The 27,894-nt window shown below is 41.9% G+C and overlaps 3 protein-coding genes across 5 annotated transcripts; all 3 read right to left on the bottom strand.

Annotated features, from left to right (window-relative positions):
* Positions 1 to 467: 467 nt before the first annotated feature.
* Positions 468 to 7,915, bottom strand: LOC306736650 (uncharacterized protein; the record flags this gene model as incomplete). Its single annotated transcript, XM_079218301.1, has 8 exons — positions 468 to 794; positions 1,457 to 1,546; positions 1,640 to 2,550; positions 3,176 to 3,221; positions 4,275 to 4,291; positions 5,013 to 5,400; positions 6,302 to 6,391; positions 6,986 to 7,915. 8 exons carry the CDS (start codon positions 7,913 to 7,915, stop codon positions 468 to 470), a joined length of 2,799 nt encoding a protein of 932 aa, XP_079074427.1.
* Positions 7,916 to 14,084: 6,169 nt separating this feature from the next.
* Positions 14,085 to 17,983, bottom strand: tusc2a (tumor suppressor 2, mitochondrial calcium regulator a). Of its 2 annotated transcripts, none has more exons than XM_079218092.1 (4): positions 17,903 to 17,983; positions 15,728 to 15,965; positions 14,911 to 15,031; positions 14,085 to 14,818 (listed from the first exon to the last, which is right to left on the bottom strand). In XM_079218092.1, exons 2-4 carry the CDS (start codon positions 15,874 to 15,876, stop codon positions 14,753 to 14,755), a joined length of 336 nt encoding a protein of 111 aa, XP_079074218.1. In that variant the 5' UTR covers positions 15,877 to 15,965; positions 17,903 to 17,983; the 3' UTR covers positions 14,085 to 14,752. The 2 variants fall into 2 exon arrangements, with proteins under 2 accessions (XP_079074218.1, XP_079074217.1); XM_079218091.1 differs by lacking the exon at positions 17,903 to 17,983 and adding an exon at positions 16,717 to 16,797.
* Positions 17,666 to 26,634, bottom strand: LOC306736449 (ras association domain-containing protein 1-like; the record flags this gene model as incomplete). 2 transcript variants are annotated; one of them, XM_079218088.1, is made up of 6 exons in its annotated part: positions 17,666 to 18,179; positions 18,261 to 18,376; positions 18,482 to 18,767; positions 18,856 to 18,960; positions 24,830 to 24,954; positions 26,313 to 26,634. In XM_079218088.1, 6 exons carry the CDS (start codon positions 26,632 to 26,634, stop codon positions 18,033 to 18,035), a joined length of 1,101 nt encoding a protein of 366 aa, XP_079074214.1. In that variant the 3' UTR covers positions 17,666 to 18,032. The 2 variants fall into 2 exon arrangements, with proteins under 2 accessions (XP_079074214.1, XP_079074215.1); XM_079218089.1 differs by lacking the exons at positions 24,830 to 24,954; positions 26,313 to 26,634 and adding an exon at positions 21,086 to 21,511 and having other exon boundaries at positions 18,021 to 18,179.
* Positions 26,635 to 27,894: the final 1,260 nt, after the last annotated feature.

The raw sequence follows: 27,894 nt of genomic DNA, 5'->3' as shown, positions 1-27,894 counted from the left end.
ACTACTAATGACACAGACTAAATACACAGGGGAAGGCGGGCAACGAGGCACAGGTGGAAACAATGAGAGTAAGGCTTTACAATCACACAGGGGAAAGGCACACAAGGAAGGAGGAGTCTGGAAAGTGAACAGGTGAAGGGAATAAAAAATCAGGAAACACTGGGAAGACAAACACACATAGAAAACCCAGGGTGTTACACAAACATCATAGTGAAGTAACAATAATCAACATGTTGAGTAGAGAGACTTTGAGAGTGAAATCTCAGAAACATCTGGAACTCTAATGTTTAAAAGATCTGACACATTTTATGCAATTAAACAGCATTCTTTAATTATTATAGTATTCTTATTAGTTTGCTTACATTGGTAAATGGGGATTTAATCATAATTATCTCCCATTTAAATTAAGGAAACATAAAAATGTATTCGTTAAGAAAACTCCAACATTCTCTGGCATGAAAAGTGTTTTATCCCTGACGTGGTTGGGAGCAGCTCTCACCGCCCCACCCTGGGTAACACTTGCACTGAAACTCTGACTTCATGAACGTTACCTCGAGTTCTCTCATCTTTCCTAAAACTCTGTAGTTCTTCCGTCTGTCTGGTTTCTTCTCAGCCACCACCTCCCACGCAGCAGGGTCCAGGTGGAGGTAGACACTCGAGGTCGGGCTCCTCCGCTGGCATCTTCCCTGAGAGGAACAAATGCTCTGGCTGCAAAGAACGGCCGCCGCTGTCACGTTCACCAGGTAAGGACCCAGAGTCTCGTCGATGTAGGATTTGATAGTATTACAAACGGCCTAAAAGAATTAGAGAAGCAAGGCTCACCAATTAAGCATTTCCACTTGAGGCCTCTGTCTTAAAGACAACACTTTAACGCAAAGATGATGCTAGCAATGTTACTTATTTCAGTTCTGAAATGGGCTGAATACCGGCCAGTACGCATGCCAAAATAAAACTAATTTCACGACATATTTTATGATATCTAGACTTAAAAGAAGAAAAGAAACTATATATTTGTGTTCCATGTTTAAAGGCGCATATATTCAGTAGGAGTGCCATTGGATGGGATTTGAACAATTATAACAGATGATAACACTAAAGTAATACACAGTTTCAAAAAAACAGTTCAAAATGAACTCCAAAAAACATATTGGTACAATATCATTTATTAAAGAGATCAAGTTGCTGTTCTTGTTTATAACTGTAAGAACGCACACGCCATTTGTTTTGTCTTGCCCTCGACGAAACAGCATCACCATAATTTATTCTGAAATTATTTTACAAAATACTCTTAATTAATAAATAGATTTACACGAGAAAAAGACATGATTGTGAACACAAAACGTGTAGGCAGGTATTGAAACATACTGTGAGCATGGTTTCTATATCAGAACCAAAAATTGAAGATCGGATCACCTTAACCTTCCAATCAGTAACAGGTAAATTACTGCTGGCCTACCTGAGACTTGGAGAAGGCATGGTCGCCCCAAAGCACCACCCCGGCAGACCCTAAAGCAGCACTCTCTCCGATGGTGTAGACCAGGTGCTCCTGCAGGAGAACAAAACAAGAGGTTACACAGAACATTCACAACAAATCAGGACAACCCCAAACGTGCACAGAGTTCAAACATCTGCCACTTGCCTGAGAGAGGAAATCTAACGTGTATGTGTAAACGATGCGAGCGTACGGGAACACGGGCGGCGTGGATGGAGTCCCCCGAGCTGCTACTCTCATGGCCTCAAGGACGCGGTGGTGGCTGTAGAGGAGCACTTCTCTGTCAAGGGGTCGCATCTTGAGGCTGAGATAGATGTCAGGATAAAGAGCAGAGGACACGTTCCACAACCACAACAGCTCGTCGTTCCTCTTTAACTCCACAGGGGGACACTCCCCCGTGTAGTTTGTGCTTTTGTCGCTGTAGGAGTTGTAGCAGTCGGGAAAACCATAATAACCCCACAGCCCATTTGGTCTCTCTTGCTGCCCGAGTTTCACTGTTTCCTCCATGAAGTTCCTCCCAGCTTTCTCAAACTCCACCCGAGCTGCAGCCTCTACCTGCGCAGGGCTCCAGTCTGGATGCCTGGACCTCACCAGTGCTCTTGATTCCACCCAGTACACCTGCTTAGTGTCCCAGTTTCTCTCCCATACAGGTCTCCAGCTCTCCCAGTCCACCACAGCCAGACCCTGAAAATCCCTGTCAGGGATCCAGGCACTGATATTTTCAGAGGCCACTCTGAGGTGTTCATCAAGACTGGCGTTCTGTGGCACCCCGCCATTGATAGCGACTGCTTGACTGGTGTACCAGGGATACAGACCGAGCTTTTCAGCGTAAAAGATGGTTATGTTTTCGCCGATGAAGGTCTGGTTCGCGTTCTGGACGATGCTGAAGGTGCCCAAGTCGAGGTCCACGCCATATTGAGAGAGACAGCTGGCGGTAGGAGCGTTCCACACAGTTAGGAAAGGCACTTGGGAAAGAGGGGATGTTGCAAACTGCAGCCCTGAAACGAGGCTGATCAGGTTCAAGAAAAGCAGCACCTCATGATGAAAGGAACTCATCTCTGCAAAAAAAAGGAAAAGACAGCACTGTAGCACAGAAACACACAGTAGCTTTTTTTGCGACCTGTAACTTTGTTGTTCATGTCAGTAGAATCAATAACACATTTTTTCACATTAAACATCCATCGATGCCCCGCTTACAGTATTTCTGGTCATAAACTTGTCTTCACATATTATACACAAAATAACTATTGACTGTCATAACATATTAATAAAGCTTAACTATTTTTTGTGTGCCTTTACAGTTTATGGTCTTTGCTGATTTGATTTGAGGAAGAAGAGAAGAAGAAAAGGTGGATGTTCCTGTATCCCATGAGCCAATCAAATCAGAGGGCGGTTAGTATCACAGACTTCCACTGTTCACATCCCCCAAATGTCACTGCTAATATAGCTCAGCTGTGTTGAGAAATATTGACAGGATATTGCAAACTTGTTCACTTTAAATAAAATAAATGTGTTTAAAGTTGTGAGGCAACTTTAAACAGCAAATCAGTTGTTTTTTTCGTTTTGTCAAGTCACCTAGAAATTCAGCTTTTAACTTCCAGTTATTTATTTGTCTAGAAATCCAACAAAAACAGTAACTTACCTGTTTAACAACTGGAGAAGGATTTTGTTTAGCGAGACTACTTTGTGGTCTGGACGTGGAGGTCAACTCAACCAGCAGTCTCATGATCTGAATGACACATGAAAACGGGGAAGGAACAAAAGTGAGCGCTTTCAACCAACCAATCAGAAGTGAGCAAAAAAAAATTAAAACAGCCAATCAGAAGTGTGCACAGAATCTCGGACAACATAGGAACTATGCGCAGCATTTTTACGACCGATTTAAAGTCACAGGCAAATTAAAACTCTGAACACAGAGTTTTCAGTTTGTTTAAAAAAAAAATTAAAAAATAAACTGAAAATAAACAGTTCACTGAAGAGACTTGACCTGGAAAGGCAATATAGTTCCACTCTAAATAGCTGTCAAGCAAGCCATAATGAACTCTTCCTCCTGCCAATTTAAATGTATGCCTTGCTTAACTCTTAAAAGAAGTAAAAATAACTCTTGGCTTAACGGCACCCTACAATTACATGGGGAGGGGGTATGAGGCAGCAGCCTGCAAAATGTGTCCCTCCCTGAGGACTAGCTGGCTTTGCCTCCCTTAGTGGACAATCATGACGTCCGACCCCCCCCCCCCCAGATGCTTGTCCTTTATTGACTGCTAAATACCTCTGTTATCTGAAAACCAAATCCAAGTCAGGCTATTACTCGTCTATAAAACACAAAATGGTATATAAATCTGTGTTTTAAGCTTCCAGAACCCTCATGTCATCTGGGTCAAGCAGTGTGCCCGGTAGCAAAACCAAGCAAGGTGAAGCAGTTTTTATTTTCCATGCTCAACATCTTAACAAGCTGCCTGAATACCTGAGGTCTGATGAAACCATCATCTTATTTAAATCAGGGCTTAAAACATTGTTTACTCTGTCTTTTTTTTAAATAAATTGGCACACATGTTTTAATCTGCAAGTGTTAAAGCAATTTCTTCCTAATTGTAAACTACTTATTTACTTGTCCTCATTTTCTGTTTGTTTTCATTGCCTCATAAATGCCATTTTCATGGTTTTCTAAAGTATTACGTTTAATATATTTGTTCGCCTCTGTAAAGCACTTTGTTATATATTGTTTTTGAACGGCGCTCTATAATTAAAATTGCCTAGCCTTCAAAGTTGACTCTCCCCTCACCATTGTGTAGTGTAAATCTGAAAACAAATTACACAGGGACATTCAAAATAAGTTTATTTACTTGGACAAAAGCCAAAGTTGAAAAAACACCATAAAGTGAGAAGCGGTCATGTAAGTGAAATTGAGGATCATACAAAGTGTCAGTATTTGCCCGATGTAAAATAACTTCTGAAATACAGAAAAGACTGATTTAAGAGAAAACTAGTAGTCATGTTTTGGACACAAATATCAGAAAATATCATACAAAACACAGAAAAATACATTCAAATAAATAGTAATATTGTAATTGCCTCCAGAAAAACATCAGATGTCAGAGGTCATGTTGAAAAAAGATCAGGCACTTCAAATCTATTGTGCTATTACCAGACTTAAGTGCATCAATTCCACTTTCACCACACACACCTACTACTGTCATACATGAACTTGTTTCTCATCCCCCCCCCACACACAAAACATCCTCTCTATGAGAAACATGGAATTTGACAAGTTGAGAAACAGCGATCGAGAGGAAACAGAGCAAAATGTAAACAAGGTCATTTCCAGCGAGCCCTCCATTGTTTAAACAAAAGATTAAAAGTTCTAAATAAATAGAACTTTGCAATTCCCACAGTGTTTCTTTTACAATTTCACTTTGTGTCATCCATATTTTACAGCAATTGAAAGAAAAAAGGGCACTCCTCACTCAGTATTTAAACGTATAAAACGCAGCCGTATCGACAGTATTTATGGTGCATTAACAGAGGAGCAGAGAGATGATCAGTAAGATTACACATTGCTGTGCCGACGCCGTGATGTGAGATGCCGTCCCTCTTTGGTGTAGTGGGTCTGTCTGATCGCAGCCCTCTCCCTGATAGCCACTGTAGCACTGGCACTGAAACTGGGTTTGAAAACGTCTCTTCTCTTCTTCGCTGAGTTTACCGACGACCGTCGGCTTCCCGCGCTGCGTGGTGATCGTGTGGCTGACAGGGTTCAGATGCAGGTAGACGTTGCTGTCTGGATTTTGGCGCAGACAGCGGCCGTGGGAACCACACAATGTCTGGCTGCATAGCTCTGCTGCCGTGGAGACGTTGAGGAGGTATTGACTCAGCGCACCCCGGAGATACGAGTCCAGGTCAGAGCAGCTGTTCTGGAGAGGACAAAAACAAATAAACAGTCACCACTCCCTTAAATCAAGAAATCAGCTTTCCCTTCAAGAAAGATAGTACATTTAAACAGTCACTGAAATGCTGCCAAAACCTGTTCTGACTATATGCAGCAAGCCTATTTAAACACTTTTAAACTGTTCTGCAGCTGCACCACAATCTATATTAACATATAATTTTCAAAATTACGGGAATTAATGACAGCTGATATCAACTCTGTACACAGTTACAGCTTCATACATTGATATAAAAGATAACTTCCACAAGTAGTACATGCAGAGTTAGTATTCTGAGCTGAGGGTGACTTGACGCTGTGTAATAAAGATGGATGAAAATGTATATATTTATAATATCAAAAGATGAGGATGACCCTGGTGAATCACTGATGAAAAACATAACATGGGTTTATTATCATAAAAGTAGAAGAGATGCATTTCCAATCAATGCCTGTCCATCTTGCACATTTCTAAGAAGTGTTTGGTCATTTACGTTGAGTAATTATTCTAACTATTTAAAGACCTAAGTATGGACAACTTTCATCACGTCAACCAAAAACTATTTTGTCTCATTTTCTTCAGTTTGAGTGAATGCAAGATATGCTGCAATAATTGGTTCCTCATAACTGGCGGATTTTATGATCACCTAGCAGCCTAAATGTGACTGAAAAAACATCTCCTGTGTATCTGAAAGCATCCATGCGACTCAAGACACTTCCTTTGAACTGGAGCCCTGAGGAATAATTCTTAGTTATCAGATGACACACCACTGACAGAAGCAGGAGAGTTGCAATTTAGCAGATGATGATGATGATTATGGTCAAATCTGTCTGTAGTGTCGGAGTGAATAATGTGTGTGTTGTATAATTAGGGTGTGGATGATGCTTACTCTGCTGCTTGCATATGCTGCATCTCCCCACATGATGATTCCAGCTGCTCCCAAAGCCACACTCTCCCCGATGGTGGAGACGAGGTCAGTCTGTAAAAGACAATACAGCACTTTAAACCCTATCACCTCAAACGTTTCTAACAGACAAACGACTTAACAGGAAAAAATACACTGTTCAGTATCACTATAACAGGGTCAAGATGTCCATAAGCTACTGTGTGTGAAGTACAGCACCAGCTCTTATCTGCTCATTATTCCATAAGAAAACGGTCCATAGGGTGTTAGCGAGATTTTCAACGTGAACTCCCTTCCTGCATACTCAACATAAATGAGAGGTATTTGGGTGTCTGTCTGTTAGCTCCCAGAACAGGAAAGGACTGTAGGAGCCGATAAGGAAAAGCAGAGCTGTAGCTCCATGCAGCATGCACTGATCAGAGAGAGCGAGAGCAAGTCTGTGCTGAATGTTAGAGCTACATTGTCACTGAGAGTTTTACTGGGAACACGTCCATATCCTCCGCTTCCTAAATGTTATCAGAAATCATTATCATACATGACCGAACCTGCACAGCAACACATTCGTCATTTTAAACTTCACCAGAATGGTAATAACGTAGAAAAATAATAATAAAGTTTCAGGAAGATAAATCAAATTCAGGACTGGCAGTGTTTCTAAAGTTGTGTCACCTCTGTCAGCTGTTCCAGGGAGTTGGTGTAGGTGGGCCGGGTGTACACAAAGACAGGGCGTGCCAACCCATCGCCTGATGACGCCAGACGCATCCCCTCCTTCACTCGGTTCCGGACAAACTGACGGCCAGATTCTGAGGAACGTAGTACAGTGGCCATGTAGATGGAAGGGAAGAGGGCCGTGCTCTCAGTCCACAACCATTTCAGCTGCTCGTTGCGGGCCACCTCCACATCAGGACAGCGGCCCGTGTAGTTCTCCAGAGTGCGCCTGTAGTCGTGGTTGTAGCAGTCGGGGAACAGGTAGAACCCCCACAGCTGGTTAGGCCTCAGGTTCTTGGCGTTCCTCAGCGTCTCCAGCATGAACTTCCTGGCAGACATCTCAAACTCCTGCTGGGCCACTTTCCCCACCTGCTCCGGAGGCCATGTGGGGTTCTTCTGACGCACCAACTCACGAGAATGCCTGCGGTACACATCTTTGGTTTCCCAGTTACGTATCCAGAGTGGGCGCCACTCCTCCCAGTCAATAACGGCCAGACCCTTGGCCCCTGGCTCCCTTATGTACTTCTGCACTCCCTCCGGCATCTTACCCAGGTGCTTGGCAAGACTGGCCACCTGGGGCAGCCCCCCGTTCATCGCCGTTTCATCTGATTTAAAGTAGGGATACAAGCCTAAGCGATCCCCGTAGAAGATGGTGAGGTTCTGCCTAACAAAGCCCTCATTGGGAGAGGCCACAATCTGGAAAAGGTCCAGCTGAAAGCGAATACCATGCCGCGGGCCACAGTCCTCAGTCGGGGCATTCCAAGCGAGGAGCAAAGGCTTTTGTGAATACAGTGGCCATCTCGTGGGTTTGATCCCTAAGGCACAGAGGCGGTCCCATAGCAGCACAATCAGCAGCAGTACTTTCCAGTCAGGCAGAGTCCAGGACAACATGTCTTCAGATGTGAATGGACAGGGACTGTCGCTCTGTGCTCTACAAGTTTCAGAGGAAATGGAAATGTAGTCTCTTCATATAAGTGGCAGTCAGTACATTCCTTCATTAAGTTGGCTACTCAAAAGGCTAATTAAAGTCTTTATTGGCAATGCTTTAAATCTCTGTGCGATGCTTTGAAGAAAGTGAACACTTCAATCCCAAACTATGAGGTTTAGCATTGATAATGGCAAGAACCTGTAGATTTTTGTATCCATTAAAAGCATCTTAGTTATTTGTGCAGAGAATTTGAGACTTCAACTTATATCAACTGACAGAAAGTTTAACGTTATGCACTATTAAAAAAGATTCAAACCCAGCCTTGAAAAATAATGAGAAAACTAAAATCGAGCTAGTTTTCGCCCTAAAAAAAAAATCATCATCATTTACATAGTTATATGTGCGGATTCCTAATGCTCTCCCAACTCCTTCTGTTATAGTTACTATAAGCTGGCTTCAATTAAAGTACAGTTTCGGTATAAAAAAAAAATGTTAGCAATGCATGAGGCCAAATCCCCAGCAAAGTTAATCAGTCTCACAACAGCTGGACAAACTTACCTTTGGTCGCAAACTGAGGAAGCATTCCAAAAAACCAGAAGCCTGCGACTTCAAGCCGCGTTTTTTTTTTTTTTTTTTGTGTCGCCTCAAAAGAAATTGCACAAATTCAAAATGAACATTGCTTTTAAGTAAGAAAACTACGGCGAGGTGAATTTACAAAGGCATCCGCAGTAGGTCGGTATCTTACAACTCCTGCTGTTTGTCGGCGAAGGGAAGAGAAGTTGCCCCCCTGCGATGTTGTCAGTTGCAACTCTGTTGCTCCGCGAGCCAAATCACTTTCAGGATGTTCCATTCATGTCCAGAAAAGGGGGGAGTGGAAGTGTGGCGAAACCAACCGGACTTCCCGACAACTCCGTTAGCGTGTCTTGCGTTGCAGCCACATGCTTCTTAACCTGAACTCGACACATAACCTGCAGGTCAAAGTTCTGTGAACCTACGCTTTGGTTTAATCGTGCTGGTTTCTTTTGGTTTTCTCGCGGCGGCGCGAATAGATCTGTCCAAAAAGTTCTCCACCTACGCCGTGAAACAGATATACTGTAAAGAGCAATGTCAAGAATCAGAAGGTCACAGCAGGGCATTAGCCACATCCCTAAAAATAAGAGCATGCCCACAAATGCCCACTGTGTTCCCGTGACCTTTCAGCTACGTTATAGTCAGATATAGTTTCTGAATACTGCGACATTAAAAACGTTATTCTAGTTTAAAAGCTTGAGGAGTATTTCATTGCTCCTCGTGCTTATTATGAGCAAGAGGTGTTCTACGTTTTGCAACGTGTTCACTATGAGCCAATTGTTTATAATGAGCAGATGATTAAAAATGGTTTTCAAGACCTTCGGACCTGGTCCTCAAACTCATGATGCACATTTCTAAAACCGTGTTTAATTTAAACTATCAGAATAGGCTTTTACTCTTTGTTTATGTAATAGTTGTATTTACTCTGTGATTTACCTTTGGTTATTTTTTGCAGTAGATACCACCCTGGCTCAGGTCTGGAAGAACAATTCAGATATTCTACTTAGTACCTTAGTATCAATACCACACAAATACTCCATCACAAGTATAAGTCTTGCATTCAAAAAGTAAAAGTACATAAGTAGTAATGGAGTAAAAAGTGCATGTGCTTTTGAAATGGAGGCTCTAGTATAAAGTAGAATAAACATTATGAAATATACTTGAATTAATGTACCTAAATACACCACTGAAATACATAGATATATTACAACTTTGTGTGGGACAGTTATTCATAATGGGTCCATTTTTCAATAATTAAAAAGTAAAATTCTGGATACAGCTTTTGTTACTTAACATGCTTCTTTAACATTTCCATGTTGCTACTTGAGTCAAGTGATTTGAATGTTTTTTCCACTAATTTTCCCAGCACACTTCAGACAGTGGGCACAGGGCATCTGGTATGCAGATGTCCCTGCTGCCTGAAGGCGTGCGATGACAGCCACTGGCAATGGCTCAGTGAAGTAACCAAGTACCACATTCCATCCTGTTGCCAAGTACAGCAGATAGGACGGTGCAGATCTGGGGTTAGACGTGAGGCATGATGACCATGGGAGAAGAGGGTAGTGGCCGCGCATTGGCACTTAATTAACCAAACACAACCACTAGTTTCCACACTCGTGCGGACATCAGACTATTCTTTGCGGATACTCGTGAGCTGAAGGATCCCTGAGCACATGATTGTGGGGTGAGGTCACAGCATGGAAGTGAGATGCTTTCCTGTGTCACAGCCCGTTCCGCTGTTTGTTTTCCGAGCTTTGCTGACTCACCTCACCATGTCATCAGTTACTCTCTCTGTGTGCTTAAGGAAAATGTAGAGCATGAACAACCCCTGTGAATGAAGAGGGGAGGGAAAGGAACAAAGGAGTGGCTTTGGTTTCCTTCTCATCTCCGCTTGCCTTTGACCTCTGCCTCCTGAACGTTACATCAGCAGAACTCAGAGACCACCAGGGAACAAAACACAATGGCAGGGAAACGGGAAGCAGGCCCTGTCACCTTCACTTTGGGTCTCAAACACTTAATGCATTGCGATGCATTTGGGTAATCGTGTGAATTGGTAAACTGGGATATAAGGCATTTCTTGGGTTTGACCTTAATACAAGTTCACTACCTCGTTTGCCCTGATTGCACAGGCGAACAACAAGATTCAAAACACCTCATTTGTGAGGAAAAGTAGCTAAATTAACTATGAGGCCCTAAAATGCATATTGTTATTCCACTGCAGCTGTTGGCCCATAAACCTACATGTTCATGTGGCTTTATGTATTGATTAGAAACACAGGATGGTACCATACATCATTATTTCTAATCTTTCAGCAACTCTGTTCACCACAAGCACCGTGTGTGATCACACAAGACCTCAATAACACGATCAACTGTGAATAGAGATTTAAAAAAAGGCTACACTGCTGTTTTACTTCAAGCCACTATAGTATGGGTCTCAAACTCGCGGCCCGCAAGCTGTTATTTTGTGGCCCCCTACTTGACATCAAAGTTTAGTGTTAGTGCGGCCCGCGCGTTTTTCTCACCCGCACCTAATGCTAATTGCCACTTGCCTCATATGCAAAGAAAAAGTATCCGTTTTGAATCTCAAGCGTCATTTTGACTAAACACGGAGAACAGTATGAGAAGTACCTGGGAGACAAGAGGAAAAAACGAGCCACGCAGCTTCGGAGAGGACTCGTGTCTCAGCAAAGTCTTTTTCATAAAGTTATGTGGTGAGTGAGTTAATCGCCAAAGCAGTTAAGCCGTTCACCGAAGGCCAGTTTCTGAAGGATTGCATGTTGTATGTCACCAATATTCTGAAGAAGTTAAGTCAACATATGTTGATGTACTTTATTTTACTGAGGTGCGCTGGCTCAGCAGGGGAAATGTCCTGAAGAGATGTTTTTAGTCAAGAGCAGAAGTGAAGAACTTCATGGAAGATGGCAGAATGGATGTTTCTGAACTTGATGATCCAAGATGGGTTATGGACCTTGCTTTCCTAATGGACTTTATTTTATATTTTGTATTCTGTCATTGTAATTCTATTGTAATTGTAATATGTTCCTATTGCACTATGTTGATTGTTGTTGTTTGTCCAATGTATGCTTCACCCGCCAAGACAAATTCCTTATATGTGTAACATACCTGGCAAATAAATGGTTCTGATGTTGATAACACAGGAGCTGAACATCTTAGCCTGAAGCTCCAGGGCCCTGGTGAGCTAATCACAGCAACTTGTGAAAATGTGAAAGCCTTCTCCGCGAAACAGAAATTGTGGAAAACTCAGCTTTCTGCAAAAACTCTCAGCCATTTCACAACATGCAGATCTCTTGTGGATGAGGGCACAGCCTTCAGCGGTGAGGAATATGCCTCTGCTATTGAAAACCTACTGCAGGAGTTTGATCTACGTTTTGCTGACTTCAAGGCACGTCGTGACACTTTCCAGCTGTTTACAGACCCCTTCACAGCAGATGTGGAGAGTGTCCCGAGAATGTTGCAAATGGAACTTATTGACTTGCAGTGCAACAGTGATCTAAAAGCTAAATTCAGAGAGTCACAAGGAAAACCAGACATGACTGGACCATTTCTGAGATAATTGCCTCCATCCTTCCCTGAGCATACAAAAGTGATCAGTGGGGTAATGTACCTTTTTGGAAGCACATATCTGTGAGAAACCTTTCTCCACTATGAACTCTAATAAATGCAAGTTCAGGTCCAGGCTTAGTGATGCCTATCGTGAAGCTGTACTCGGGGTTTCTACTGTGACCTGGATCAGGGTTTCTATACTGTGACCTGGATCAGGGTTTCTATACTGTGACCTGGATCAAGGTTTCCACTGTGACCTCAAACAGGGTTTTCACTGTGGACCTGGATCAGGGTTTCTACTGTGACCACGATCAAGGTTTCCACTGTCACCTCAATCAGGGCCAATGTGGCTCATCTGTGTGAGCAGAAGCGTACAAAGTCATTCATTCAAAGTACAAATCATTTCAGGGATTGCATTTGATGGTTCGGTGCAGTTTCAATAAGTTATTTAAAACAATATATACATATATTTGCACTGTTAAAAACTAATATAAAAATGTATAGAAACTGCTGGTTGCCTTTTTTGTTTGTATGATGATAATATGTTATGAATGTAAAAGTAAATAAATAAGTAAACTTTCAAAAATATTGCGCTTTCTGTGTGGCCCTCCGATGAGGTCACAATACCAGCGGTGGCCCCAAGCCAAATTGAGTTTGAGACCCCTGCACTATAGTATGTTATGTGATGTTACGTGTCCCTGAGAAAACAATATTTCTATTGTTTATAATTCATTGCATGTTTTACATCTTTTTAAAGGCTGCTGATCATTTATAATGACTTTCTCTCCCAGCCACAGTCACATGGACAATGTATCCCTTTTATTAAAAAAAATCCTGTATACATCACTGAAAACATTGTAAAGATCAATAGAGCTTTATAGTGTCATATTCATTTAGTTTTCTTTCATGGCTTTTTATGAAAGTGGTTCTTCCTTATAATACTAGCTGGACTTTTAGCAAAGCATCAGAGACCAGTGGAGAGGAAGCACATCAAAGGACTGTCCTCTGGCCCAAACACACACCCAATTACATTCCACACAATTACAGACACAAGAGAATGCCTGCAACGGAAGCCCTACCCATCCATTGGGGGGATTGCTGAAATATGTTTACATTGCTTTGAACGTTTCATATTCTGCAAGGTGGAAACGGAAGACTTAGCCGGTCACGGTTGGAGTCTTTCAGTGTGTCCGTCTAGCAACATTTAATTAAATCTTCAGCCCTTTTGGTCAGTCTAACTGCACAGGATTCTCACTAGAGGTAAGAGTGCAAGCATGCAGTGCATGACACAACTTGATCACATAAACTCATTTGAGTTAGTACGGGTATAGATTTCTGCTGCCATCTAGAGGTTGGATACCTTACATGTTGTGGGAATGAAATGTATTGTAATGTCTGCAGATTATCTCCATCTCTACATAATACCTAGATAGAAATAAATCAAATATGGCTTTAGTTGCACACAGCAGCTGTACAGCTGAGCAAGGAAATTCAAGAAGGCAATGAGGAAAAGCTAAAAATAAGACTGGAAATATCAGGGTTATAATTACAGCTGTCATGGAAGTGCAGGAATCGCTGACTACATTTTTTAAAAGTGACCACTTGACTGAATGCAATCTCATCTTGTCCATTCACTTCCAGCAAACTGAAATGATTGCAAAGAGCACAAATCATTGCACAGAGCACATTCTAGTTTTTGTTCTAAAACTGCGGCTCTTTCTGTATAGTTGCCGACTGATACTTGTTTTGCGAAATGAAAAGATTGATACCACTTTGGATTCCATATGAATGGCTCGCTTAGCATGACGCCTGTAAACAGGGGGAAAAAGGTTGTGTGGTCGTCTGTTCAAAAATAACTAAATATACCTTCCAGCACCTGTAAAGACCTCTAATTAACATTTTATCTGGTTTGAAAAAAAAAAGTGTTATTTGACATAACTCAATAGTAATAAGAGGCCATAACTAACATCATAGAAAAGGTATTGAGTCCAGATATTCAGCTCAGTAAACCATTTATTCAAGTATTTCCAACTAAGAAATCTGATATTATTTACAGTACATTATGTTCACTAGTGCAGGTCTGAGCTCCGGTTACTGAGACAGACTCAGACGTGACAATACAGAATATGACCATATATATAATAAATTCCACAATCCTTCTTTATTCTACCCTGTCACTACATCTTCCGTCCCAGTCTCACGCATACTCACTTAAACAAACCAAAGTGCACACATGTACACACACAAAGACACAGTTTCACTCTACGTCTCACAGAAGGCATAAACCGTTAAAGCCTTTTTCACATCAAGGATGTTTTTCCCTGCAAAAAAACTCACAAGAGAAATACAACTTCATTTGATGTATTCTCGAAGACTGCTTACATATCAGCTGGGTAGTGGACACACAACCTGGACCAACGCTACTTCTGTGAATATCAAAATATGGATTGTTTTGTGAACAGGGCACCCTCTGAACGAAGTTGAATTCAAATGTATAACATTTCATTCAGTATATCAGTTTTATACAATATTTTGAAATTTCCTTTTGCTCTCCGGTCCACGGCTCCAGTCTTGACTTTGATGCTTTGACACGGGGACAAAACTTTGCTCCGGGAAGAAGAGCTGTTGCTGCACCTCATAGTAGATCAGTCCAGTGCAACGTTTCACACCTCACAGAGGACGACGGGGAAATCTACATGTATACAGGGGTGGTCAAGCTTCACAATTCCCTAAAAAATAAGTACACAAATATTCAAATCAATAATTCATTCAGAACATCCTTTACTCAGCTCAGCATTGCCCAAATTTGTTCCTGGCTCACCTGTGGAATCAGATTTTTATGAATCCTCTTCAACTTAGACTTCTTTCTGCCGTTTTTTGTCACCAACGTCTCTTCGTAGAACTCATGGGCAAGGTCGCCATCCTCGTCATAGTACAAAGAACTGCCAACACAGTAAGTCAATATTATTCTAAAACTACAAGTCAGGAGATGGAAACTTGCTCAGTTTACCCAAAAAACTAAAACACTATCTTATATTTTCTCACATACCTCTGGCGGCATCTACCAAAGTTTAATGTGCAGACGTTTTGAGGTACGGCTCCTTACTTTCCACAGCTGACTAATGTGCCTAACGACTAGCAGTTTTAGCTCTTACTATACACTTTTTTTTTTTTACCAATTTATTGTATTGTTTTGTGTTCTTAGCTGTGTGTGTACTCTGCTATTGACTGTTTTGAATTGCCTTGCTAAGGATGAATAAAGTTTATACATTTAACAGATCTGCCTGACTGAAGCTCAGTATCATCCACTATTTCTATTTGAGGCGCCCAGGTGAAAGTAGGGGTTAGGGTGCCGACCATGAATCCCAGCATCCCCTGTTGTATCCACTTTGAGACCTTTGTTGCATGTCATTCCCATCTCTCTCTCCCCCTGTTTTGTGTCTTATCTCTACTTCCAGCTATATAACAGAGGCGTAAAATGCCTTTATTAGACAGCCGTTAACCTCCATTGTATTTCCAGGATATTTCATAACATCTTGGTTTTTTGTTTGCTTGTACTTCACTGTGATTATTTAAGAAAATAAGTTGTGATTTGGGTGAAGCAAACCTTTACCATTTTCCAATCATGTATTATTTACCTCCTCCTGGTAAAAACAAACGGTGTGGCATTTCTGGAACCTTTGAGGGGAGCCACAGACTGCTCGCTCCCATCACTGGCTGAATCCCCTCCATTTCCACTGCCTGAGAAAGGCCAGACGCCTTTGACTTTGGATCCACTTCCTCCCATTCTCAGAGATAAAACATAGTTAATCTCCAGTTAATGCTTTCAATCTGGTTGGTGGCCAGACACTCTCACTTCCTTATCAAAGCCAGGATCTGAGAAGAAGAAACACACACATCAGACATGACTTTCTCTGCCAGGTGTTCAGGTAGCTGTGTGACTACTAACTCTGCTGCCTGATGTCAAACACTGTTTGTTTAGCAAGTGACGTGTGACACGATGGATCCAATAGTGTATTGATGAATGGCTGATGCACTATATTAATGCACAGCTATTATCAATGTGATGATAAGTCCGAATAAGATTTAGAAACGCAATTGAATGAAAATATGCTTTACAAGAACCGTTGTTAAGCTTAAGATGGACGATACAGACGATACAAGCAAAAACAAATATGTTCACTCAACGAGACAATGTCGAAGCTAACGTTACATTGTAACCTTTACGTGATGCTTAAAGGTTACAATGTAACATTAGCTTCACAGGAAGCTAACACATTATATATCTACCGAACCTTAAACACGAGCTAATCTGCTTCTTAACGAGAGTTACATTGCCATGTTAGGGTATAAAAACAACCGTTAGTGTATCCGTAATGCACAGAACATGTCTCATAAAGCACCATCTTAGTAATGGGCCAGTGTAGCCAATGACACGTAGCTAGCTGAAGCTAACGCATATTTAGGTGAGTTAGCCCGTTAGCTTATGCCGCTGACGCAGGTTAGCTACAAGCAGCTAAGCGTCAACTAGCCCGACAAAACAGCGATGCGTCTCCGAAACAAACACTAAATAATTTGGGCCCTAGACTGACAAACGCGATACATGCTTTTCTAGACAATATCTTACCTTATAATACACAATTAAATCGTCATGTCCTTTCATAACTTTTACCTCCGGCTACGTTAAGCTAGCGTTAGCTTGTTTTGGTCCTTACGATGGCGATCAGCTGATCGGACAGGCAGGCGGGACCGAGACAGTTACAGGACGTCATTGTACCTTGTACTGCTTAGCATCATGTCAGAGACGGTAATCTGAATGATGGGCAGGTGGACATGCATTTAACTCGATGGGGTTAGGGGTTTTCGTGTCTGAAGGGCATAATTAAACTTGTATTTATAATATCCAAGAAATACAGAAACGTATTTGAACTGGGGTATTCTTTACTGAACGCGGTGCACGTCACATTTTTGAATTTTAGCTTCAACATGTAAATACGTGCATAGCCGGATAAATGATAGTGAACTGAAGAACGAAAGACACACTTTCTCAAAAGGACAGGAAAAAAACAAAGATATGAAGGAAAGACAAACAGCTTTCAGTGAAACACATGTATACCAATATTCATTCAAGGTTCCAGTCAACCAGAGTGACACCCTCTCTGACATTCATAGTTTCATACAAATGTCCATACATCTGTCAAATTCACAATTTGACAGTAAAAAAAAAAAAAAAAAAACGAGTTGCACCCATCAGGGGTGTATAGAGGACATGGCAGATTTTTGAGGCTGGGTCAAATGAAAATCCAAATACTCGTCAGCAACAAATGTGTATTTAACTTTCTAATATGAGAAATGGAAAAACATGTCAGTGTGGAAGTTATTGTTTTTCATGGTAGGTTGTTCAAAGACCATATTAGGTTTAACCCAAATCTGGCAGTAATGTCATGAATGGACTTTTTACCAATTTTGTAATCTGGAAAAATAAAAAAGGAATGCAACTTCCAGATGTGTGATTATCAGCTATGGGCCTGAACTTTAGCTCTGCATCTACAAATGTATATGTATTACATTTTTAAACCCCCCAAAAGTGCTAAAAACCCTCCCTGACATTTTCTTTAAAGTTAAAGTGACACAGCTGAGGTACATTACTGGATACAACCACAGTCTCATCTGCCAGTGTCGTTTCTCTCAACTCAATTCTCTCAGGCACATCAGACTCTCCAGGTGTAAGGCACTTCTCATCTCTCGCATCATTTCACACGCACATTCGCGCTAGCTCTCTCTCTCTCTCATTGTCTTGCGCGCTGTCTCACTCTCTCGTTCACCCAAGAGGCGTTTAGAGTTGTATTATCTGGGATCTTTGGATGCAGCGATGACTGGTCATCTTCAGGAGATTGTTCAGCCAAGAGGTGCACGTTTAACCCCCCCGAGCGCAGAGTCGTCTCAGCCGGGGGTCGAGCCAGCCAGAGCTTCCTGCATCTTAGTACGGGCCAGAGCGTACCGCCGCACTATCTGCTTGACGTGCTCCTCCTCTTCACGCTGCAGAATGCGATTGAAGTTCTTCAACTCAGGCATGGAGAAGGCATGCCACTGTAAGAAAAATGCAATAAGTACACTGTATAAACTAACCACATGGTCTGGCTGTTATTCTCAAATTAATGTTTCACTCACATTGACTTCTCCAGTTTCATTCTCTTTCAGAACAAAGCTGAGGACTTTCTCATTGGGCCCAGCACACATACGCAGGCGGAGAGGACTCTCATTGTCAGACACCTTGCGAACATAAACTGAAAGAGCAGGGGGGGGAACTCAAATTAATGTAAAGCGTGCACATTTTGATTTCAAAATACAGCAGGAGTACAATGTGTAAACATAACAAAGTGGAGCGGTACCTTGGTCATGACGCTCGCTACGCTCAAACAGAGCAAACTTGCCAGGATTGTCAACCACAGTAAACTTTTTCAACAAAACCTCGATGACCTCTCGAGCAGAAGTGCGCGAGCTTATGTGTAGATGCTTGGATGCATCCTTTGGCAGGTAGAAAGAGGTGCGACGCTTCACTCCGCTGGCCTTCCTCCGTGCAGCCTCTTGACCTCCTTTCTTTGGAGGTGGAACTGACACAGGACGAGCCAACTTGAACTGCACTTTTATAAAGCCAGTGTAGGAACCATCCTTGTTCTGTTGAGTAAAATAAAAATGTTTCACTGAATGAAAAATCTTGTCACTTTAAAAATGCATGGACTTGTTGTCAATCATCACTACTCACCATGTTCATGAACAAATTGCTGTTTATTTGAGCGTTGTAGTCCTTCACCTTCTGCTGAATATCTGCAGTAGTCAACTCTTGCTTTCCCCATTCAATGTGTTCATCCTGGAGGGGACAGTGAGGAGTTACAGTGTTAAACCACCAGGTGGCAGGGCTCATCTCCAAACCACAACAGGGCCAAGGAACGCACACAATGTACAGGTACATGTATGGACACTGGATATGAGTTGTGCATTAAGTTACAAACACACTTTTGTACCAATCCCCAAAACATAAAAGATGTGTTGAAGACCCTCTTGAGTAAGGATAGGACTTTTATAGGGGGGAAAGATCTTGCTTACAAATGCTGCTGTTGTATGAAAATATTGTAGTTCTCAAAAAAAGTTTTCAGGAATTGAGAAAGTTAGAAGAACTGACGCCATCATGTAGAAGCTACAGTGGCGTGATCCAAATTTGTTTGAAATAAGTTCCTCTTCCAAAACTTATATTGTTCAGAAGATTACAAAAAGCCAAACTTTGGTAAAGCTGTTATGAATTGACTTCCGGTTCGACCACCGGTATTTCTAACAGTGAGCACCAGTTGCGTCAGGCTCTACTTCCTGACAACGCAGCAAAGGCAAAAAACGATGATGTCAGCTCTACCCAATCCTGTTCGACTGCTCCGATTCCTCGGCCTCGGAGGGGTAGAGGAAGGAGGGGTATGTGCAACTTGCAGCTGTTAGTGATGAGTGCGAACAACGGTTCTGCATTGCATTCTTCGACTTGGTGTTCATGTATAAATAGCCTCCACTCTCTGGCTTTCCCAAGTGGGAGAGACAAAGCCCTCCTGTGTTTTAGAGACACATCCTGTGAAGTCAGCTGCCTCATCAACCGCATTATCGCAGTCATGTTTCAGTCATGCACATTTGGCCCTCACCGTCTGCATGACCATTACCTCAGTTAGGGCTTTTCCTGAGTGAACTGACCAATCAGTATTTCCTGTATACAAAGAAAATACAACAGAACTGCGAGGCAGCACTAATTTATTTTCCATACTGTATGCCAGCTAATTCCTTGAGGTTCATAGGAGCAGGGGGATTTCCTGAGAAGTGAAATCAATATCCAGTATCTGTGGACACTTCATTGAGACATATGCAGATTTCTCCATTATTACAAACAAGCATTCCTTCGGGAGTTTCTTTTCCCCCTCAAAATATTGTGTAACTGTATCTAACTATACTGTGCCTCTCTTTATTACTATGGATTGTCGGATGAAAAACTAACCAGGCAAAGTTGCAAGCTTTAAACGAGCTGGCTTGCTTATAAATCTACGTCCAGCAGAACAAGATCAATAGTGGCAATCCTTATGCAGAATGAAAGACTCAAGTGAATATGCTGCTGTAACAAGTCAACTAATCAATATGGGGGCCATGTTGAGCTTTCCCATATGGTAACAGCAGGAACAACATCTGCAACAGCAGCATTTCAACATGTCCACCAAAGAAGTGTTATCTCCAAAAACACAGTTGACAGTGCCAACATGAATCAAAAATGGCTTCTGCACAGAGACACAAAAAGGGTGAATGTCACTGAGTTTTACAATATACAACATCCGTTTTCCAATAAAGAAAGCTGATACCTGAGTGGGCGTGGGTGACTAAAGGATCAAAAAATTAACAAATCCAAAACAACACATGAATCATCCGTGGTTGAAAAATAAGTATGAGAACCCTGAATAGTCAATGAATGGTGGGTGTTAGGGTGGAAACTTGAGAAGCCGGTGTGCGTCACAAAACATGACATTTGATTTGTTCTCTGCAAGAGTTCAGTTGTGGGTATGTGCTTTGTTACTGGATTCCACCAGTGCTGACATGGCTTTTAATAAGTTCTTAATACATTTTTTAATTATGAGTCTCATGTCTATTGACTCATAACTGGAAGAACCAGCGCTCCACCCTTGCAAGCTCACTTGGCAATCATCATCTCTACCGGAGTGCCCTTGAGCAACACACTATTGCATTTAACTCCTAAACACGAGGATAAAATACTCAATTTAGGCAGGAAAAACTGTCAAAAAAAAGAGCGCAGAAACTTCATCAAATAACGCGAGAGAAACGTTAGTTATGAGGAACCACCACGTCAGCATCTGCGTAGTCTCACTTCTCCTTTTTACATTGACAACAGGACTTTTTTTGGTATTTAAGCCTAATGTTATGTTGTAGTTAACTTCTTCTTTTTTTAGACTTCTCACCTGCTTTACGTCAGCAGTAACGATAGGTTTCCGGGTTTTGGGGAAGAACGAGGTCCTGGCGGTGAAGTACTGCTCGAACTCCTGGTCGGGCTCCTCCTCGCTGCAGTAGCCGCTGCTGGTGGAGCTGCCCCAGGTCATGTCGAAGGACGGAGCTTTCTCCGAGCTGCTAGCCGCGTTTGTCATGCTGACTACCGGTAAAAAAGCTTTTTAGCACTAAAAGGTAAAACACCGTAAATTAAGATACGACGACTGAAGAAGTGTGAAGCTAGAATCACCTTTGCAAGTTCGCTCAAAACAAAACCGGGCGAAACAGAAGTCTGGCGGAAAATGTTGTAAATCACGGTGAACTAATCTTCCTCGAGGACGGAATATCTCTGCTGCGCCTTGATAACAACTGTCTAATCGACTAAATACTACTGTCTTTTTTTCTTCTTCTTCTTCCTCTTCTAACTTCACCGGGCCACGTTGTACAAACTAGTCTGTGTGAAACAGGATGCGTTCAGGGCCCCCGCCCTAGCTCCTTCGCTTCCTTCCCCTCGAGGCCCCACCCAGGTCCGTTGAGCTGAGTTTGGAAAATACACAAACCCACCAAAGCCGGTCACGATTGGCCGGCGAGGGGAAATGCCAAAGACTTCATCCCCCTCCTCCCCCCTGTCGTTTTGCCGCCTCTCCCACGGTTGCTCCCCCTCGCTGGGCTTGTCATGTGATAAGAGGTCGGCCTGGTCCCACAGTCTGTTGCCTGGTCACATGCGGCCAGACAGCATGTGAACCTTTTTATTCTTCAATGTATGAGCTACAAGTCAATATGTTGAACTTACAGGCCCCAAACATAAAAACTAGAGTTTAGACGGCCACGTTCTGTGACATTTTAGTGGAGGAAACCATCTTATCTCTCAGGGGAAAAGAGGGAGATACCCCGTATCCCTCGAAATCACCATGTGCAAACAGAAGCACTTAATTGATATGGGTGTGATATGTTCAGTTGCACTGAAACATTGTCATTAAATCGATTCATCGATCAATAAAAAATTAGGATCAGACTTCCATACAACCAGGGAACTCAAGGAAGAGGAAGACAATAAATAAAACATAATCAAAGCAGCAGAGGCTGAAATGGCTTAACGTTCAGTGACAAGTAGTGCTTTAACTATATCCTATAATTCCCATAATGCAATTCATTAGGATCCTTCATTATGCTGCCTTCATATGGTGTTTGAGTTTTTGTAAAATTAAGTCAGCTTCCAGGTTCCAAGTATGACCGGCAAACAGATGTTTCTGATTATATGCAAGTTGGCATGTACCGACACAGAAGTGGCTTAATTAAAACTAATTATCTCTGTTTTTTTAATCTTTATAAATAAAAGACTTTTAAGTTTTGGACAGTTGGTCAGAAAAAAAAGAGCATTCTGTATGTAACCCTGGGAAATTGTGAAAGACATTTAACCGCCTGTTCTGACATTTTATAGACAAAACTATACAAACAAACTATTAATAAAATAATTGAGAAACTGCGTTGCAAATTAATTGATAAATAACAGGGATGCACCAATCCAGATTGGTATCGACCCCACATAAATAATGTTTCTTTGTCAATGTCATAAAATCCTATGTTTTCATAATCAGTTACATTCATGTCGACATGGTGAGTCGCCAATCTTTTTTTTTGGTGCCATAACAATTATCATGTTAATAAAAATGTGTCCAATGAGTCCCACTGAGTGAGATTTACATATTTTAACTTCGAGGAAAAGACAGCTCTGGTATCAGATCAGTACTTAATAGAAATACGTTTTTGCATCTAATAGTTGTGGCATCTCAGGTCACATCTGAGATGTCAGTGTGTGTAAAGTTGGAAATTTCAGCTTTAAAAAACCCCTATGAATCCCAAGTTTTCAGTATGCTGCAATGTGAACTCCTTTTTAACCATCAGGTGGACGGATACTATAAAATGACTAAAGATGAGGACTCTGTACTAAGTTTATAACCCTGTAGAGCGAATTTGGCTCCAGAAAACTTTAATTTCTGCATTTAAAGCAATGATTTTGAGACAGATGAACAATCCACTTTGTTCCTTTTTTCATCTGGAACATGCCGCTCTCGCGTACCATTTCAATTGGTTCAAGTAATAACACAGAGAACATAAAAACCAAGGGCATGTGTCCAACTGGTGGGGACATTTGTAAACTATCCTCAGTGTTTTTCTCACATGCTGAGGAGTTGGTCATATCTTTTTGGATATTAGCACACAAGTACTAGCCAACATGTACTGGGAGGAAATACTTTGGAGCCTCCTAGTGTGAAGTTAGGAGTTCACAGGAGTTCCCGCTGTTCTCACATTATTCTCTGATTGAACCAACTCTGATTTTGTGGTACGGTTTTCACTGCAGATGTCTTAGCTCATAGCAGGACAAATACAGGTGTTATTTAATTACATTAATTATGGCTCTGGTACTTCGAATGCTGACTCCCTGGCACTGCTTTCTGGTACACACCACTGTGACGGAGCCATTACCAATGGTCTGTTAGTTCCACCTGTACTTTCTCCTGCAATGTCAAGTGAAAACGTCTGTTGCGTAAAAGGCCTGTGCACACAATAACCCAAGCACCAAGACAATCTCTAGCAATGTCTTCATACTGTTCAAACTCTGCTGAAGTTTTTACATTCCAGACATCCTTTAATAAGCAACATGCGCTGAATAGAGGAGTGAATTAAACCTGTTACCAAGAGACCAAACCCAGCTGCCTTGAACGACTATGGGCCCGTAGCCTTGACTCCCCTCTTTATGAATAACAATGTGGCACAGAAAAGCCCAGTGAGGAGTCTTCTAGTAAGATTTAAGATGTAGAGCCGTTAGGACATCACTTTATCTGTCTGTTTATCTGGATAGGGTATAGTACAATGATTTTTGCACCTGTTGAGCCCCTATAATTCCTCACTTCAATCCCTTTGGTCACTCCAACTGGTGCAACATAAATACTTTTTAAAATATTTTGTACTCTCTCTGTATATGTAATACAACTATTGTGGATTATTTACTGTTTTTATTACGGCTTTACTGTTTATTTATATTTCTTGTTTTTTATTCTACTATGTGTCATTTGTGTGCGCTTTACCTGTCTGCTGCGTTAATCCTGCAATGTCCCTCTGCGGGACTAATAAAGGATTATCTTATCTTATTTTATCTTATCTTATAAACAACAAAGCAGAAATGACTAAAACATGTAACTCTACAATTAAAGTGAAAACAATTTATGGTACATCATGCTGAAAAATTCATGGTGTTGAGTCTGTTTTCTTAAATGTATAACTCAGTGAGTGTAACAGCTTGCTCACAGACTTTGCAAACAGATGTTTCACTGCAGTACTTAAATAAACTGAACCAGATCGTGCAAAAGCTGTTACCTGTAACGTGTTGTGTTTCTCAACAATAACAAACTTCCCCTAGTTTGCAGTAAGTGGAACTGGATTGACGCAGTGTATTTATATCCATGTAAAAGTGTTCCCATTTTTGACCATGAAACATTTGATCTTTGCTCCTCAAAGCAATCAGACAGAATTACCCGGTAGCACGTAATGTAACATGCAAAGCAGAGGCTGGTTGATTGTCTCATTTTTAATGGTAACCATGGTGGTACAATAAGGCAACAACTTATTGATGTTGCGTTCTTTGATCGTGAACACGGCTGCGTATGAACAACCAGAGAATCAGGCCAGTCATAATGCCAAATAAAAAAGGTCCTTACCACATTGGTGTCTGTCTCTATGGTGTGCTCCACTACAAACGTGTGGTCAGCCGCAGAGCCTCGGTCCCAGCTGCAGTCCAACCGGATCAGAGCACGGCAGCGGTAGTGGCACGTGAATCTACAATCTGTAAGTGTAGAAAGTAACGGATTTACACACCCGCTGCCAAACACATAAATATACATGATATCGTCTGCTGTAAGCACGCATGTGATGATATTGTAGAGTACAGTTCTAAATGGAGGGACTGCACGGTGGTCTAGTGGCTATAGCACTGTCACCTCAGTTTGCATGTTCTCCCTGTGCCAGCGTGGGTTCTCTCCGGGTTCTCCGGCTCCCTCCCCACAGTCCAAAGACATGCAGCTTAGGTTAATGGGAGACTCTAAATTGCCCGTAGGTGTGAATGTGAGCGTGAATAGTTGTCTGTCTCTATATAAGCCCTGAGATAAACTGGCGACATGTCTAGGGTGTTTCCTACCTTCGCCCAATGTCAGCTGGGATCGGCTCCAGTGCCCCTGTGACCCTAAATAGGATAAGCGGTTTGGAGAATGGAAAGTTCTCTGGGAGATCCTCTGTCCATTTCTGGTTATTGCAGTGCCTGTAAGTTAGCTTTCCCCTGCATTTGTGTTGGCATGGTTGGAAATGTGTAAATTCAAATGTGTGTTTCTTATTGAGGTTGTGGTTAAAGGTGGTGTTGTACTGGACAACATATTTTTGTCCCTTTTAATTTGCATACATACAGAGGCAGAATATTAAAAACACCACTGAATATAATGCAGCTCAGTTCAACAACATCTTTATAAACTATGACCTCAATAATAAACTATATAGTATATCATTCAAATTACACATTTCTGCCATGTAACAATGTTTTGTTGCTTTTTTTTGCTTTTTTATGTTTTGTAATGATGCTATGATCACTAATGCATTGAAACTAGTCCTGAGTATTTCCATATGTGAGGAAAAAAGATCTATGTTAAAAACAGTTTCACTTTGTGTCACTGTTTCTTTGTGATTCAACTGCGGTTCATTTTTTAGATCACTGTTAAGAAGCTTTGTTTTTTCTGCACACTAAATGCTTTACATAAACCCCAGCTATATTTCAGTGGTTTCAGTTGATGAAAACTTTAAGACTATTGCAACTCTAAGATGAGTATTGAGCAAGAAGAGCATACTGGTCTGTAGCAGACCCTGGCCCACTAAGGATCTCACCACCAAAACCACATAAACAACTGCATGCTAGATACTGCTACTAAAATAATTAACAACATGGAGAAAATGTATGGCATGGCAAACCGAGCCAATAAAGAGGAAGATTTATATGTGTTGAGAATGAGTACTGGGTTATTTTGACCTGCAACTACATTGGTGGCCTTGTTTGACCCATTTTCTTCTTGTTCTCAGTCGTGCTACAACTTCTACTTCTGTAAATGCACAGAGGTAATCACACATGCACGCACCCACGTGCACAGACAGCTTACTCACTGACACACCGCAGGCTCTGCTTGTACAGGCCCCAGATGAAGTCTCCACACAGGTCACACCATGTGGGCTGAGCGTGGCTGCAGGGCTGGAAGTCGTGTCCCTCGCCCTTCTCCTCGGGGAGCTGGGGGTCCTGGGTACTGCTCAGGACCCTGATGATCCCCGCCCGGCTCAGCAGGTCTGGCACCTTCCCTGGGCTAATCCTCAGGGCGTTGGCTCTTTCTAGGCGTGGAGGTGAGCAGGGCGAATGTGTGCCATCTGTCAACTCTATCTGCTCTCTGTCCGGCCTCAGGTCACGGAGCTCGATGAACTCCCCCCAAGACATCATGTCATTCAAAGCCCGGGTGCCTCCATCATCACTGTCAGACAGAAAAACATACAATAAGACACTGGTACTGCCAAAGACAAGTTAACAACTTAAAACAATGTGATCTTGAAATTATAAGATGCTATCTCAATTTGAGATCTAAAGAAATACAAATTATAGACCGCTTCGTCACACTATAAACGATAGGATCACTTGTGAATATTCCTTGTTCTCAGGTCTCTCTTCAAAAAGAGAACTAATCATCAACAATTGCCTGATTGATAAGGATTAAATCAATACAAAATAATAATAATTTCAACAAGGCAGATTGATGTGCATCAATCCACCATATTTTATAAACCCATCTTATTCTGTACAGATGTCAAATAAATCCAGTAAAAAGTACAGTATTTCACTCTAAATATAATGTAGTATATAAATGTAGTAGCATAAATGAGAATACTTAACTGTACTTAAGTAGCATTGCATTGCCAAAGTAAATGTATTTAGTTACATTGATTATATATATGAGTAGCCTTTTATGTAATGATTGTTTAGTTTAGGCCGTTTTCAAACAGCAGATTTCGGAGGATGAAAAGTGAAAAGTTTAGTCCCAAACAACCGGCGGGCTGAATTAAATCAACAACTTCAAAGTAAATCTTCTCGCTTACCGACACGGTGGAGAAACACAGCCCCGCTGCTGCCGCTTTGTCTCAAAACTTCCTCCATCCGAGGAGAAAAACTTTCCGCAGAAAATCTCTGACTGTTTCCAAGTAACGGAGCTGCGCGGCCGCGGCTACATCTCTGGAAATAATCTCTCATCACCGGCCGGCTAGGCGGCGGCGCAGCGCCAACGTGTCCGTCAACGTCAGGGGGACCGCGAGGTCCGAGCGCTTCTCGAGACACGGAGCATCTTTCGTGTTTGTCAGACGGTGTTTGGAGGAGGAAGCGGCTTATCATGAAAAACAGAGAGTAAGATGAGCATGAGCTGCACCGACATCCGGAATGCTTTCACATAGGGGGTGCTTCTGAGTCCGGAGCGCAGCTGAGTGGGCGTGCAAAGTCCCCACTGTCTCAAACTGTGATGATCTGGGTTTCATTTACAGCAGTGAACATCGAAGGTATACAGTCTATAGTTAAAGGGAACTTGTGGCTCTTCTTGGTTAACATTCTTGCTGTAGTTGTTTTCAGTCTTTTCAGGCTGCAGGTTTAAGTCTTGTACTTATTTCTAGTTAGTATAAATACAGTGGTGAAACTATAAATATGTGACTCTCCCGG

The sequence above is a fragment of the Taurulus bubalis genome (assembly GCF_910589615.1).
Source record: "Taurulus bubalis genome assembly, chromosome: 5".
NCBI lineage: Eukaryota > Metazoa > Chordata > Actinopteri > Perciformes > Cottidae > Taurulus > Taurulus bubalis.
The sequence above is the reverse complement of the archived record's forward strand: the minus strand, read 5'-3'. Positions and strand labels throughout refer to the sequence as shown.

Coding starts and splice junctions, on each gene's coding strand:
- tusc2a (XM_079218092.1), bottom strand. CDS start 15,876: ATGGGAGGAAGTGGATCCAAAGTCAAAGGCGTCTGGCCTTTCTCAGGC. Junction 15,032..15,727: donor TTTGTTTTTACCAGGAGGAG/GTAAATAATACA, acceptor CTGTGTTGGCAG/TTCTTTGTACTATGACGAGG. Junction 14,819..14,910: donor ATAAAAATCTGATTCCACAG/GTGAGCCAGGAA, acceptor CTTATTTTTTAG/GGAATTGTGAAGCTTGACCA.